Source organism: Pteropus medius, unplaced genomic scaffold (genome assembly GCF_902729225.1).
Source record: "Pteropus medius unplaced genomic scaffold, Ma_sr-lr_union100, whole genome shotgun sequence".
In the NCBI taxonomy this organism is placed as follows: Eukaryota; Metazoa; Chordata; class Mammalia; order Chiroptera; family Pteropodidae; genus Pteropus; species Pteropus medius.
Genome location: NW_024340848.1, coordinates 4,965,019 through 4,981,906, shown reverse-complemented (window position 1 = coordinate 4,981,906; position 16,888 = coordinate 4,965,019). Strand labels below are relative to the sequence as shown.

The 16,888-nt window shown below is 32.7% G+C and overlaps 1 protein-coding gene across 1 annotated transcript in view; it reads right to left on the bottom strand.

Moving 5' to 3' along the window:
• The window catches only part of GPC5 (glypican 5), a 1,124,843-nt gene that overhangs the window by 567,527 nt on the left and 540,428 nt on the right, over positions 1–16,888 (bottom strand). The window contains exon 7 of the mRNA XM_039837667.1: positions 1,838–1,994. Within this exon, the coding sequence (XP_039693601.1) occupies positions 1,838–1,994 (157 nt within the window). The remainder of the gene's footprint in view (positions 1–1,837; positions 1,995–16,888) is intronic.

Genomic DNA, 16,888 nt, shown 5'->3' with positions numbered 1-16,888 from the left:
TAGTTGCTTGCATTTATTATACTTGTCCATCTCATCAGTAATTGAAACACAGGGTTTGGAAGTAAAAAATTCATTCTTACCACCTTGGCAGGTATGGTTCTGTGAGAAAACTATTAGTAGGTAAACATTTTTCACTGCCTCTACTTCTCTTGTAAAACAAACCAAAGAGGGTTATATATGAATATATAACAAGTTCTTGAGCTTATAGATAACTTTAGGAGTGAAAAATCCCTATACAAATGCTAATTCTGCACACATATACATGCACACTTTATAGATGAAATTTCAACCTGTTATTTTTTGTAAGAATTTTTATGCTTTAAGAACTCTGCTAATACTCAAATAGCAATGAAATTACAGTATGTATCAATACTAAAGATAGGATAAAAATGAAAGATTATTCAACATTATCCTAATAGATAAGTATCATAATTCCAAAATACAATGGAGGACATTTTAACTTGTAGTAAAAATATTTTTTTCTAATAAAACCCTTTTGTTTTCATTTTGTTCTTCTTGTGATAAACTATATTAAAGCCGATAACAAGAACATATATCCTTATCTGCTCCAACAAGAGTAGAAGATAATTGACTTTCACTAGAAGTACAGTGAGGAATTTTGTGGATCTTTGTTTAATTGCTGTTCCAGTGCACTAAATTTCACCTTATTACCTTATATCTTAAATGTATTACTGTGTCTAACAGGAAAACGATTTTCTTTATATTAACTGTGTCTTTGATTTTGTACCTTTTTGGCTTGCATTCCTTTAACCAATATGTTTGGCTTGTAAAACAAGATCCTAGAAGGAATGGGGTATAGATGCTTAAAGCATTAATGGTGTTCTAAATTAACTACAAGAGAACTGAAAGGTAAATGAATTCTTCTCTCACCAAAGTCACAAAAAGACATGTCTAAAAGGTTCAAAGCAGCCCCTTGTGATTTAGAGGGAGACTATCAGACCAGCCTCCATGTAGGGCATGAGTCCAGAAGATTACTTTATAAAATAATTGCCTTTGGTATGACCTGAGATAAATGAATACTTGAAAGTTAACTGCTCTGGGTACACTGACTATCTCTTCTTTCTCAGTTGATAACTTTGGTTGTCTCATCCATGTGAGCAAATAGATGTATATATAACAATGGAAGGTGGAGAACTTATATTCCTCATTTTGTATGTTAAGAAAAGAAAATTCATTTGGTGATTTTTTTTTTTTTTTAAATTTAGCGGTTCCCTCTTTTGTGGTAATGACCAGTCCAATAATAATAAAAATGTTTTTCAAACCCATACAATCAAAAGAAAGTGAATGACTGATAAGCATAGTGGAAGAGAAAATTCATAAGGGTTAAATCCAAGTAGATTTAAATCATAATTAACCAAATATTTAACCAATTTATTTGTAATTTGACTATGCTGAAAACCTAATAAAATAAAATATCTTTTATATTATGGCATAATATAGAAATTATAGAATATTTTTAGTAGTGTTTATCCATCCTGTCTTCACATTATTTGCCAATATATATTTTTTATCTACTATAAGTTATCTCATGCCCTAAGGATTATCCCACTTTAAAACCTTTAATTCTCAGAGCTGATGAACATTCACTGGTTTTTCATAGAAAAATGTTATTTCCATTTAAAGCCGTAAGTTAAAAGTAAACAAAACCCCCAAGAATGCATATCCTAAATAACTAAAAATAGGTTCATTTTCATTTTTATTCTTCCCACAAGCTTCTAAATTCACTATCATTATTCCTTTACATTCATATAATAATTTTCCTTAATTACATTCCAAAATCAATTATTTAAAAATGACGTTAGAATCATACACTTACAGTCTGTGACTTTTAGTGTCCTCTTGACTTCTCCACTTCCTGAGCCCCCACAACCATCTTCATCATCACAGTCCCCACTGATCTGTTCAACCATGCCACCACCGCTGCCCATCTGAAGTTCCCACTTGTCTGGTTTGGGTGATCTACCCTGTAACAACTAAATATGGATATAAGAAACATTTATTAAGAGTAAATTCAAATCATCCAAGAATGCTATTCAGAAACATATGTAGAAATTAGAATTATTTTCTCATGCGGGGCCACTATTTTGATGTAGACACCTCAACCAAATTAAGTCTACAAGAAAATAAAAACTACTGAAATGATAATAAATTATGAGCAAGGTCTTACAGCCAAAAGGGCTACAATCTGCATATTAGCTCTGTCATAAAGCTTTGGATAATGCTCTGGAAAGCAAATAAAACCAGGGCTTCTTACTCATAGAAAGTATGGCTAGAAAATTGTTTATTTCTGAATAAGTAATGTTTAAGCATGATAAATCAAACTCCAACACAATACAATTCCCTTTGCAATATACTGGCTGATAATGTGCTGCTTTGTAAATCGACAGACCACAACTTTTCAAAAAGTGGAGTACTATTATTCCAGAAAGGATTCAGTCAGAAAAATTCTAGAATATTGGGTAGATCATTTTTAGCTTTAGTTAAACTTCCTTGGATCGAATACATAGTCCAATGCATAGAGCACAGAACTGAACCTTGGAACAAAAGACTTAAGTCCTACTTTCATTTTTGCAAATCACTTACGAAATTTAACCAACTTCTTGGTTCTTCGTTCTCAAGTATTTCATTTACTTTTATGAGCAAAATAGATGGAATAGCCATTTTCTCTAGAGCACAAGAGTGCTGGTAATATTTATGAATAATATTATAAATGCCTGAACTCATTGTCAAAAAGGTGGTATTATAAATAATAGAATATTTCACTTAAAGCAAAAGCTGAGTAAAATTATCCAATATATGATATTTACCCCTGTATGGCAGCTTTGGAGAACACATGACCAAGCCTGAGCACTAGAGGGTACTGCTATATTATGAATGAAATGTACCTCTGCTGAACATTTAATGAGAATTTAAATTTTCAGGGTGCCTTATGAAAGTATTAGGGTTATTACTTCTAAGAGAATTTCTAAGTAATAGTATTAATTAGCAAACAATAATTAAAAACATAACCCAATGAGATCATTTCATATTGAAAACAGAGTAAAATATTCTCAGTAACCTAAGACAAATACATTTAGCATTTAAAGAATATTTACACTAAGCAACTAGACTGACAGTTCATAAGCTTTCAAAATTAAAAAAAAAAAATTGGTCACAAATTCTGAAATATTAGTTTCTAAAAGTGTATTTTTCCCTAACAAACATGAAATGCTAAAACAACTTGACAATCACTTAAAAATTCTTACTAGAATTTATTTCTATTTATCAGCATTTCCCTTAATGTTTTAAGAGGTATTAAATGTAAAAAGAAGGCTTCTTTTATGGTCACGTGAATTTAGGTACAGTTGGGTTACAAAGCTGATGTGCATGCTACTTCCTGCAGGGGAGTATGGTAATGGGGAGATACAGATATGTAACAAAGCACATAAAAATTCAAATCTGAAAAAGGAAAGGAAGGATAATGGTATTATTTATAACACTCATCAGTTGTTATTTAGCATAAAAATAGAGGACTTGCTTTCTGAGGTCCAACATACTTAGATTTTAATTCTGATTTTCATATGTATTAACCATGAGATACTGGACATTGTACAAGTTACTGAATAACTCAGTTCCCTTCTATCTAAAATAGGAACAATAAGATACCTGGGTCATTGTTTTTATTGCGAAAAAATATACATAAAGTACTCTGCATAGTGTTAAAATACTAAAAGTTAATATAATTTGATTCTTATTATCTACTTTATTATATATTCTATTGCAATATTACTCAAACACCCACAGCACATTAATTGAAAGAATTATTTGATAAAGAATTCAATTACATAATTTAGATTAAAATTTTTCAAAGTATTACCTGAAAAGAACAAAAGTCAAACTTTCTGGTGATGTGTTATTCTCTTTTATTCCTGACATTCTTTCCCAACGTTTTCTCATTTCAACTTTACTTCTATAATTATTATTACAATATTTTACTGGTACTTTGGCCAGAACAAATATGGAATATACAATGTATAAATCACAAAAACTCAACCCAGTGAATTTCAACTCAAAAACGCAAACACAAAAATAGTGCCTATAAAACAAAACTTACTATTTTAAGAAATTGTTTTTGGTTAAAAGCAATTAAATACATTAATAGAGAATGATTCATTTATTTATAAGAACTGGTAAAGATAATATAGAACATATTTTAAAAACCTTTGTTGTATTTTCTAGATTTCTTTTTTATATCACTTCAATGACACTCTAAGAACCTAAGGCACGTGAATTCACATTTTTAAGAAAGAGAACTGTACAAAACTATGTTTTCACATTAATTTAAACTATCTGTGATAGGCAGGATTGTAAAACAGGCCCCCAAATTTCCCACACTTGGACTGTGAATATAATGCCACTGTTAAACCCATTATATTAAATGGCAAAAGAAAATTTGGAAATGTAATTAAGGTTATTAATCAGTTGACTTTTGGTTCATCAAAAGGGAGATTATCTAGGTGGACCTAATGTAATCACATGAGTTCTTTAAAAGCAGGAAGTTTTCCCTAGGTATCAGCAGAAGTCAGAGAGATTTGAAGCTTGAGAAGGAAAGGAGGAGGATTGGCCTTGAGAGATCATGTTCTTGGCCTTGACCTTGGATGCTATGAGAGAGCTTGTGAGAGATTCTGCCCAAAGTCCTATAAGAAGGAAATGAACTACTAGCAGCTGAAAGTGATCCATCCACCTTACAGTCAGCAAAGAATCCAGTCCTCAGCCCAACAACTGAATTCTACCAACAGCTTAGCTGAGCCTAGAAAAGGATTCTCCCCGAGAGCCTCTGACTGAATCATGCTTGGCTGACAACTTGCCTTCAGACTTGTGAGACCCTGAGCAGAGAGCCCTGGGCAGTGAGTCCAACAAGACTTCTAACCTGCGGAACTGTGAGTTAATAACAGAAAGTTTTTAAACTGCTAAATGTGTGGTAGTTCCTTATGCAGCAATAGAAAATGAATACACTCTCTAATCTCCAAAAGGGCCACATTTATTTCCTGGCAATTTTTTGTCCAGTCTCTTTTGATTCTCTAAGAAATTCCTCAGAAAAAGTGGGCAATGGATCCACCGTCCTGAGATTATGTCCTTGGAAACAAGCTATCAGATTTGGCCTTTTTGCTACGTTACAGTTTCTCTGTCTTTTTGTAATCCCTTTCATTGTTTTCCAAGTCTCTGGGCAAGAGGTATAATTGTTGTTTCCTGTGATCACTTTATCCAGATATGTCCACGATCCTATCTGATCCATGCTCCCAGGTCTGCAATAATCCTGTCTCCCTCCAATAGAGTCAATAGCTCTGTAATAATGTTCATTTTCTTAGCTATCGATCATCACACATCCATGAATGTTCATTTTCATTCTCACAATTATAATAAAGCTTAATCAGTGAAAAACTCCCAACAAATTTCTAATCAACAAAAACTATAGGCTCTTCATAGTAAGATCCTTATTCAAAATCAAAACTATTTTGATTTCTTCTGAGCTTGTTCATCTTTCTCCTCACATTTCTAGAAAAATAAAGATAAACATTTCAATTAATACTGTAAATCCTCCGTTCTTTTTAGTGTCTCTCTAGGAACCCAGACTGACAGATTGTGCTCTCATCTGTATACATATTATACTCATGTCTTTATTTGCAGCGTTATTACTTTGTAGTTCATCTCTAAGAAGTGGTTGGATATAAAATGTACTCTACTACTTTGTATATTAAAATGGAATTTTTCATCTCTATTATTAATGTATTACTACAACTGATCTTCTCATCTCTCTCATTGCAGAGGACATCAGTTTCCCCCACCTACTACCACTATATTATTTTCTCCTAATCAGTACTTATGACGTGTCATTCTGTCTTAATGTTCTTTGTGGCTCTTTACTGTCAAAAACCACTGGTTCCCATGTGTCTGGAGGACAAATATCAGTTCGGATAGATGAGTCACAGAAAGTGGTCCAGTGGTAAAACATTTGGGAAATTCACACTATGGCCCCTTCTCGATATCCATGTACTAAAGACTCACAAAGAATCTTACAGGAAGCAATTTTGTTTAGCTGAGAGTTACCTCACATTTTCCAAATTTACATAAGCAAATTAACCCCTCTCCTCACTCAACATCCATTGACATATTTTTGAAAATGAGGCCTAAAAAAGTTCGAATTTAACCTGCAGCCGAGGTCCTGTATAACATACTTTTTAAAGAGATTACATCTAAACACAGACTGCAGCACCCAAATTCTGCTACTGAGCGTTTAGTGCCTTTTTCTCATAGAAATCGTGAGAATTTACATGTCTATAATTTTGTTTATGCTTGTTTTATACTTTCCTCACTTTGATTTTTATTTTTCCTCTACAAAGAACACCCTTTCCTTTTCCTCATCATATTATACCTAATTTCATGTTTAAATCCAAACATTCTTTTTATCCCATTCCATACATATTTCTCTGATCTTTTAACTGTTTACCATTCATTAACACTTAATTTTCTTGAACATATGCTACACTCTTCTGATTTAATGGTGTGTTTCTCAAAGTTGAGACCATGATTTAATATATTCATACTCCCCATCATAACTATAAAGATTACTAATTTGTAGATGCTAAATATAGTTTAACTGATTTATTTTAAATTTGAAAATACTTTATTACATTTACCCTGTCTTCAGTGCCCTTTAAATCTAACTTAGAAAAGTGTTTTCACTTTTAGTTGAATCTTCAGAGGCAGTAATGTTCTAGAATAACTTTGGGTTTATGTTTATTGACTGGAAGATTGATTCATTATTTATTCAATGATGCTTATTGAGCACATACTATGCAACATACATGTATTTTGAAGACATAGTTTTAGTTCTGAAAAAGTGCTCAGTATATACCTTACTTTATTTCAAACTTGACATTCCTGAATATGCAACAAGATAAAACTAAAATAAAAGAAATAATCTGAAATCAGATAAAAAGAAAAAACTGACTATAGGTATAATTTTGTGATCTTGCTAAATTATTTTTCTGTTTAATCCTTAATAAGAAATAAGTTAAAACAGTATTATTCCTGAGCTTCTGGAAACATCTAAGAAGTTGTTTAAACAAAAATTGACATTGAAAAATCGTGCCAAGAAATACTTTCCAGATATATCTGTTTGCCATACTAATTACTATAAACTAGAAAGAAAATGTTAATGTTCCAATTAATTTTTTAAATGAATAGGTGGAAATATTTTCAAATAATTGATTTGTGCAAATAAAAATTATTTTTTCTAGCATAGGGAGAGAATCTTAGCTTCAGAATTGGGATCACCAGGTAATGAAATTCTCCCCTGTTATTTCATGGAGGATAAGCCCTTCTTAATCCTCTCCTCCCCCAATGCCTCAGGGAGACATCATGGGGATCACTCCTCCATCACTACCATCAAGCCCTGATTATTCCACCTGCATGGGCAAGTGTTATTTTACACTTTACTCTTAAACCACTTTCATAAAGAGGAGCCTTCCCCGAAAGGTCTTTAATAAAACAAAAGGGTTTCCATATGTGCACATTTAAAGGAACATACACAAATAAAATGACTATAGACTGATAATGAAAGCCAATTTCTTCTATAAATGGTCCGTGAAAATCAGTCATATTAGAGTAGACATACTCATGACGCATACTGCAACGAATCTCTATTTTCACCACATACATCATGAATAGCTAGCTGTTCCATATATTCATAAAATATAGAACATGCCATAAGAATTTTTCAAAACGTAAAACCCCAAATACATTTAACATTATGGCTCAGGGCCTACATTTTCCAAATCTGAAAAATGGGAGAATGTCTTTTTGGAAGATTTGGGAGTTATTATTTTAATTAAATTATGTGAAGTACTAGCATATAAGTGTTCAGTAATGGTTTCTTATCTATACCATTGTTATCATCATTAGCAGTAGGAACTGATATCAACACTCTGATTCTGTCTTTGAAGGAGGGAACCTGTCTGCATGGGAGGAACAGTATCTCCTTTCATCCTCATCCTGCCTTGCCTCTACCTAAGTCGCCCACATAAAGCTGATGGCATTTTTAACACTTCAACCTTGTCACAAAGGGTAGAAAGTCAATCAACACATCTATATTTATAGAACAATTACTGTGGAGGAAAGGGCATGATTTTGAGTCCCAGCCACACATTAATTAATTGTATGCCTTTAAGCAAATCACTTAAGCTCATTAAAAGTCATTTTATTCTACTGAATAATAATGCAAGGAAATGCACTTTATATACTATAAGGCATTATGCTCATTTACAACGTTCAGTGGAAGACACTGAATCCATATAATTGAGAAGTCAACAAAATGAGAATAGAGTGAAAAAAAAAACAACTTTTATGGTGTTCCTCCTTTCCTCAATGCCACACAGATTGTGCATTCAGCTGATTAGCTGAAAATGGTCATTTTTGATGATTGACACTTCCTGCTTATGTTTAATTGGTTTAGGAAGCTCATTAGGAATTCTATCTTGGAGAATGAGTTTGGTGGGTAGAATATTTGATGACTCTAAGGCAAACATATTTCTTTCAGCTGGTGAATTCATCTCTCAGTAGACTCAATTTGTTTTTTACTAACTGTCTGGCAGCATCCCACAGTTGCAACAGCTTTTCAAATACAATAAAATCTGGCTATAGGTAGCTCACATATACAACATGTTTGCTATGAAAGAGAAACATATTTATCACATTAAAAAAACTCTAAAAGTGAGTTTAGAGCAGTTAAATGTGCTTCAAAATTCTATATGTAATAATACATCTCAAAATATTTCCTCTATTCTCTTACGATCATTTACACAGGTAAACAAAAATAAATATGTGTTTAAAAAGTCTTAGTCATCATATATGCACCTTTAGTCATTTATTCAAATGTAGACATGGTAAAATCTGCTGTTTTATGATTTTATAGTATTGATGAAAATATGTAAGTGAAAAATCAAAATGTTAGAAACATTTCAAACCAGATAATTGAAGATATAGAAAAATATGTTCTTTCATTTCATTATTAGTAAAACATCTTTAAATAGCACATTTTAAGAATGCATTTTTAAAAACCTCTCTATATACATGCAAACATATACATATGTATAAATTTAATTTTGTTATAAAGCAATTGGCACCTGCACTTTCATAAATTTAAGCGAAACTTATAAATAAATATATAGAAATAGGAAGACAACAAAAGCTTACAACATTTTAAAGTCAGAACTTTGATTCAAAATTTCCCATGCTGCATATTTAAAATATCTCTGTAACATTTTCAAATGAGACCTTTAAAAAAACTCTTTATATAATATGCTCTCATTATTTTTTTTTCAACATAACTTCCCTTCCCCCAAACCTACAACTCTGCTCCCATCTACACTCTAACACATTCTGTCCTATTGGTTTTTGTACCAAACTTTCTCATGCTCTGCCTTTCAAATTTAGAAGACAGTTTATCCACATAACCTAATTCTCACAAATCTCCAAAGATATTTTCAAAAGCAGCTAAACATTTACAGATTATTCCACCTAAAAAACCGAACACATTTTACAATATGCCGTGTTATGTTAAGTTGACCAGACACAGAAGTCATTTCTATGGGATTTTGTGTCGGTATTTTCTTTAAGTTTGAGCTTTCTGATCTTGGCTTCTGTTGTGCCAGTAATTTGAAAGCTTACTGTTCTGTTAGCATTTTGTTTATGCAATGCAGTCTGACAATTTATAGTCTTGTGATTTTGTAAATAGAACACTGAACTTAGAAAAGGCTTACTACATTCACTCTCTGGCCTCCAATACTGCAAAGAAGTCATTTGTTCTTGTTGCCATACTAAATTCTGTATGTCTCCCTCCCACCATGCCTTATCCTTACCTCCAACTCAAAGCATGGCCAGTTCCATCTTCTGGTCTGTCATACCAAAAATGACTGGATAAGTTTATAATTAATATGTATTCTCATCCAAACTCTAATTTGGACCTAACAGGAGAGTTACAACTAATAGCTAACAGGTAAGTGTAGGAATAAAAAAGGAAATAGGGAAATAAATGCAACCTCATATAGAACTCAGAAAAACCGTGGGACCAAAAGAGGAAGTGTGGCCACCAAATATTATCAATTCTCAAATGGCTCCTGTAAAATGTCTATGAGAAAACACTCCAAGGACCTGAAGAGAACTGGTGAAAAAAGGAAAAAATCTTTCTTACTTCTACCAAAACATCCATGCTATTAACTGGGAAGGTACAGAAGATCAGTGACCAGAGTCGGGGAAGAGAAAAGGACATTTTGTGAGCAAGCAATGTATAATGGTCCTGCAGCAGGAGAATAAAAAATGAGGGACAGGAAAGTAGAGGTTATAGGTAAATTAAAAACATGTATCATGTTTAGTGGACTAAGTAGATGTGTAGTATAAACTTCTTAAAATCAAATATTTTACTATTCAGGGCATGATATATAACAATTATACTGCCTAAAATGAAAAAAAAAAAAAAAGAGTACTTTTTTGATGTCACCATCTTACTTTCAAGCTAATTTATTAATAATTTTCTAAGTCATTATCATAAATTCACCAACATATATACACACAAATCACATATACATATTGGTATCCACAAATATGACAGGACTGAAACCGTCTAGGTTTCTAGCTGATCCAGGTTAGTCTATACTTGAAATTAAAGGACATACTAAATAAGAATGATCAAATATTAAATAATTTCATTGTTTTGCATTTCTTTAGTACAGAATACATTTACATTATTTTTGGTAGGGTTTATAATTTTGGAATAATTTCTTTTAACATGCCGAAAGCCTGAATCTCTTCATATGCATGAGTAATGTTTAAATATGCATAAGGTAATAAAGACTAACATGAAGATTTGCCCCAAATGTTCAGTGACTTGTGCCCTGCATTACCTCAGGAAAATGCCTCGGGGTGGTATGGGTGTCACAGCAAGTAAAAGTATTAATAACACTGCTGGAAATATGCCTAGCCATTTGCCTAGTTATGCCATATCATCTAGCTGACATTATAGGGCAAAGCAACCAAATTTCCAAAATCAAGGATATAATAAAACTGAACATGTACTGCTCCTGAGGAAAACAAGTGAAAGTATTCTAAAACATAAACGGATTAGTTGAAAATGAATTCTAGACAACGCAACAACATCTACTAAATCAGGCTTCTATTAAACACACTCCATAGAAGTAAAGTAGGACCCATATTATAAAGGCAGTTTTAATTTTACATGCATTTTCTAGTTAATGATGTAGATAGTATTAATTTTACATATATTACAAAGTGAGTGGTTTTCTTCCCTTAACTCATTGCTAAATTTTGCCTCATCTGGCTCAGTCATAAAAAACAGAACCAGCATCTGTTCTAGCATCTCAGTTATCTCCACCGACTAAAAGGTCATGCAATTTTCATAAAAGATATAGGAATTAGTATTTTCCATTATTAACCTAGATTTTCCTTGCCATTTTTTTTAAAAAAATTTATCTCAATATATTTCTAATAAGACTAAATGGTTTATGTCATTAAACTGTTATGTGTTGTAATCATTGTCTTTTAACCACTTAGCTGCATACGCCTGATGTCACAGAAAGACAGAAAAGAAAAAAAAAATAGTAAGAAAGAAAAGGAGGGGGGACAGAAGAAGACATTAATCATGATACATTGCCAATGTAAGGACTCCCTGATTATAAAAGACTTTGTTACTTCATCAAAATTGCCATTGCTTTTTGAAAGAAATGTGAAGGATTGCAAATTCATTTAAAACCTGGTTTTGGCAACTAATCTAGATTTCCTTCATTGGCCAGCTGTGCAGAATTCATTCTCAAATGTTCTATTATAACATCCTATGGAAGATTCTCCTAAAGTTTCCCAGTCTGTTGAAGGTTTATTTCCAAAAGGAGCTCATTCTGATCCCATTTAGTATGACACCCTTGTGTATGCCAGATGGCAATGTTATAGCTTCACAAATATCATTCTGATTTTCACCTTTACAGTAAAATTCCCTTAATCTAGCTTTCTTTACATAAACTATAAAAATATAGACAAACATATATCAGATGAGGATTAAAGGAATGTGATTTTACTAAATATTCTAGAAATAATTAGACAAAAATGGATGAAATTTGGGGCTGAGGTTGTATTGAGGAAAGGTTAGGTGGATATTTGACTGGGCTTCTAGACGAAATTCTACTATTAACTATTGAAATGTGCGACTTTAAGCAATTTAACCTTGTTGAATCTAACTAAACATTTCAGGTGAAAAAAAGAGAAAGCTGAAAGTTCCCAAATGTCTTACAGCTATAAAATTTTCAATTCTAATGTTTCAACTATTCTAACATTTGGTTTAGAAACAGGTATTATAATATCAAAGCTTATTACAGCCCTCCTTGACCTTCATTTCAATTCTATTCCTTTTCCCGCTAGATTTAACCTATGGATTTTTTTTTTTAAATGATAGCATATATTTCTTATGACATTTATTATGGGTTGAATTGTGTTTCTGCAAAAATATATGTTCAACTCCTAGGCCTCAGCACTTCAGACTGTGTTTTTTGTTTGTTTGTTTGTGTGTTTTTTTTTATGACCTTATTTGGAAACAGGGTCTTTGCAGAGGTAATAAATGAGGTCATTTGGGTGGGCCCTAATCCAGTATGAGTAGAGTTCTTACAGAAAGGGGAAATTTGAACACAGAGACAGACATGCACAGAGTGAAGATTATATGAAAAGACACTGGGAGAGTGTAGGTGAAGGTGGAAGATTGGACTGATGGATCTACAAGCCACGGATGCAACGATTGCCAGTAAACCATCAGAAGCTAGTAGAGAGCATGAAACAGATTCTCCTTCACAGCCTCGGAAGGGACCAACCTTGCTGACATCTTAATTTCAGACTTCTAGCCCCTAGAACTGTGACACAATATATGCTTTAAGCTCCCCAGTCCATGCTTGTTATAGTAGTCCCAGCAAATGAATACAAAGTTACATATGAAAGGTGCATACATCTTAAGTGTACAACTTCAATAATGTTTTGACATGAAATCAACCATGTGACCACCATAATCATGATACAGAACATTACCAGCATTTCAGAAGCCTCTTTTCTGCCTTTTTTTAATCTACTAAATAAAACACTATTTTGACTTCTTCCATCATAGATACATTTTTCTTGAGGAACTTTATACCGTGTAAGCATATTTGTGACTATAGGTAGAGCAGAAGTTCATTCTTTTTAATTGCTGTATTTTATTCTATTGTATCAATGAACCATAATTTTTCATTCTTCTGTTGCTGGACAATCATACTGTCTGGATATAAAAATAGTGTTGCTTTGAAATCTCTTCAAAGTTTTTTTGTGTAAAAAACTAGTCACATCCATTGGGCATACACCTAAATGTGGAGTTGTTAGGTGCTAGGGGTAGGTACCTTTTAACCAAACTAGCTGGCTGTATGTATGTATGTATTTTCCTTCTTCCTAATATTAATGTATAATTTACTAATAATAGAGTGTACATATCTTAAATATACAGCTCAACGAGTTTTCACATGAGTATGCGCACAAAACAACAACTCAGATGAAAATGATATATTATATTTCAAACATCCTAGAACTCTCATTGTCATCTGCAGTTATTCCATATCTTCCGCAACACTTGGTATCATTGGTCATTTTCATTTTAGGTATTTTGTAAGAGTATAGTGGTATTTTAGTGTGGTTTTAATCTGAATTTTTCTAACAATTAATGTTATTCATATAATTTTGGGTTTTTTTTTTTTGGTACAGTCTAACGTAAAGTACCTAATCAAAGCATTTGCTCATGAAAAAATATATTATGCACATTTTTCTAATTGATGTTTTAAAGCTCTTTACAAATTCTGAATACAACTTTTGTTTTTTATTTGTACTGTTTTTCTATTATTATTTTTATTTTTATTTCCCCTTTCTTGCTGTTTTTAGATGAATCATTTATTTTATTCTTTTTTCAGTATATTTATTAATCTTTTAATATCCTAGATTATAATTATATTTATTTACAATGTTATAATATTATATAAAAGTATATTCTAGACTTATTACACCTTAAGTAGTACTTTAACCACTTCTTCGAAGATGTAATAACCTTAAAACAATTAAACATTATTTAGCCACTCATATTTTGTTGTCATACATTTTATTTCAACATTTATTATAAACTCAAAAAAATATAATTATTATCTTTATCCTTACTTCTCAGGTCTATTTCACAGTAAATATTCCTCATAAATTCTTTTTCTTTTGATAACTTTGTCAGATTCTGGTGTCACTATTCGATGCCTTTCTAGAACAAATTGGTAAGTGGTCTTTCTTTTGTATATATTTTCTAAAGATGCTTGTGTAAGATTAGTTTTATTTGTTCCTTAAATCTTTGGAAGAATTTACCAGATAATCCATCTGTGCTTGGAATTTTTTAGTGAGAAATGTGTTACTTCCAAATTGAGCTTCTATAATAGATACAGAGCTCATTCAGATTTTTAACACTTCTTCTTGTGTCAATATTTTAAGGTTATTTTTTCAGTGAATTTCATTGCTTCCTGAAGTTTGTGCTTCTGTCTAGGATAATCTTTCTTTAGCCCAAAGAACTGAAATATTTCTTCTGAATGACAGGGATATCAGAAAATTTAAAAATCTGAATGAGTTCTATATTTATTATAGAAGCTCTATCTAAAAGTAACATATCTCCCCACCCCCTACCCACACATACACACATAGACACACAAATTCCAAGCACAGATGGATTATCTGGTAAATTCTTCCAAAGATTTAAGGAACAAATAAAACTAATCTCACACAAGCACTTTTAGGAAATATATACAAAAAAGAGACCACTTACCAATTTGTTGTAGAAAGGCATCAAATACTGACACCAACATCTTCTTTTGTCCAAAGACCCAGAGGAACACCAGGGTAGAGCTGAGTGAGTCAACATGTGGTAGAGTTTTAAAGATGAGAGGAAGACTGACCTCAGGAACATCCCTTCATCTGATGCAGTAAAGAAGCCATCAGATGGAGCATGGACAGATGAAGACCTTAGTACCTCAGCTTCAGGTTTTGTTCCAGCAGAGACTGAAAATTTTGTTGGAGACTCAAATTAGCCCAATAATTTCCCAGCTTTATGAATATTGCCAAAAATAACATTTTTCATTGCTCTTGGGGGTATTTGTGTTTTTTCTATTTTAAAATTACAAAAATAGCTTTTTATTATTACATAAATAATTCATTCTCATTATAAAATTTTAAGCAATACAGAAAACCTGTGGTTCCATAAAAACTTCAAACATTTAGATTTTGAATGTCAATCACAGTGCTTTTATGAGTGTTTACCTGGCATTTTGCCCATGTCCCTCTACCAGGTGAGTGTCCTTGGAACCTACTTTGATGTATCTGTTATTCTAGACCTATTTCTGGTGTTTGGATATTTTGTTTCACTATGCTGATTCAAGAATAGTAATTTTTAACCTACTGAATCCTGAGCACCATTATATATGTTTCTGTTTCTTGAATCCTATTTAGTAGAACCTTATTTAGTTCTATTAGTAGATAATTTAACCACCAAAAGAGCTTGGCAATTTCAATTAAGTATTGCTTTTTATCCCATATAACTTAATTTCATACAATAATAGCTAATATGTTCATTTAAAAATTAGGTCTTAGTATCCTTTGACATATATGCTATAGGCAGAAGGAGAACTGTTTATTTTTGGTGCAAACTGGCTTCCTTTTAAGCTGCTCTTACTTTCTCAGTCTTTCCTTTTCTTTCATGTATTCAGTGTCTATCATTTTTTAGTTGTTCACCCAGGCTTCCCTAGAAGTATGCAATCTCTCCTTCCTTTGAACATAATCCTTCCTCAAATAATATTGCTATTTCCTCTGTGCAGTTGAGTCTATCTAAGTATTAGGAAAAAGCATATGACCAGCTGATTAAACAGCTTTACTTAAGAGTTGGATGGAAAGACTTATCTGCCCAAAATCTCACTTAAATATATGGAAAGGAAATTGCCAATTCAAAGTCATCTAGGCACCATCACTGACTCCTAGATTGTCAGTTTTAGCTCTAAACCCATAGAGTACTAACAATAAAAATAAAAAGGAGAAACATGTGTGTGTGTCTGTGTGATTGTGTGTTAGCCCACGCGCACGCGTGCGTGTGTGTGTGTGTGTTGGGCAGCTGTTTGAATACAGTCATCTCAAGGCTTGACTGGGAGGCTCACTCGCATGGTTGCTGGTAGGATTTATTTCCTCACTGGTTGTTCACCTGAGGACTCCCCTTAGCACATGGCAAGGTAGGCCTCTCCATAAGGAAGCTCACACCACGGCAGCTCTCTCTATCATAGCAAGTGGGCAAGAGGGCAAGAAAGAGTAGCAGAAAGAGAGGGAGAGGGCCAGCAAGATGCAAGTCATAGCTTTTATAACCTAATCACAGAAGTGTCATCCAATCACTTTTGCTGTATTCTGTTCATTAAAAACAAAGCGTTAGGTCCAGCCTACACTAAGGGGAGGGCCTCATACAGGGCATAAATACTAAGAAGTCAGATCATTGAAAGCTATGTCAGAAACTGCCTATGATGACATCCCAAATAATTACCCACTTTCTTTTTCCACTATTATGTTATTTTTTTCATAAACTACTTAAATAAAGCTCTATCTCCTAGAGTAATGGTGTCTACAGTCTTTTTTATCCCTGCTTTAACCCCCAAATATGTATTGTTAAATATAGTGGTTTGTTTCCTTTCTTTGCCACCAGACTCACACATGATTCATGCATACAGTGAAGACCCTCTATGTGTTCAAC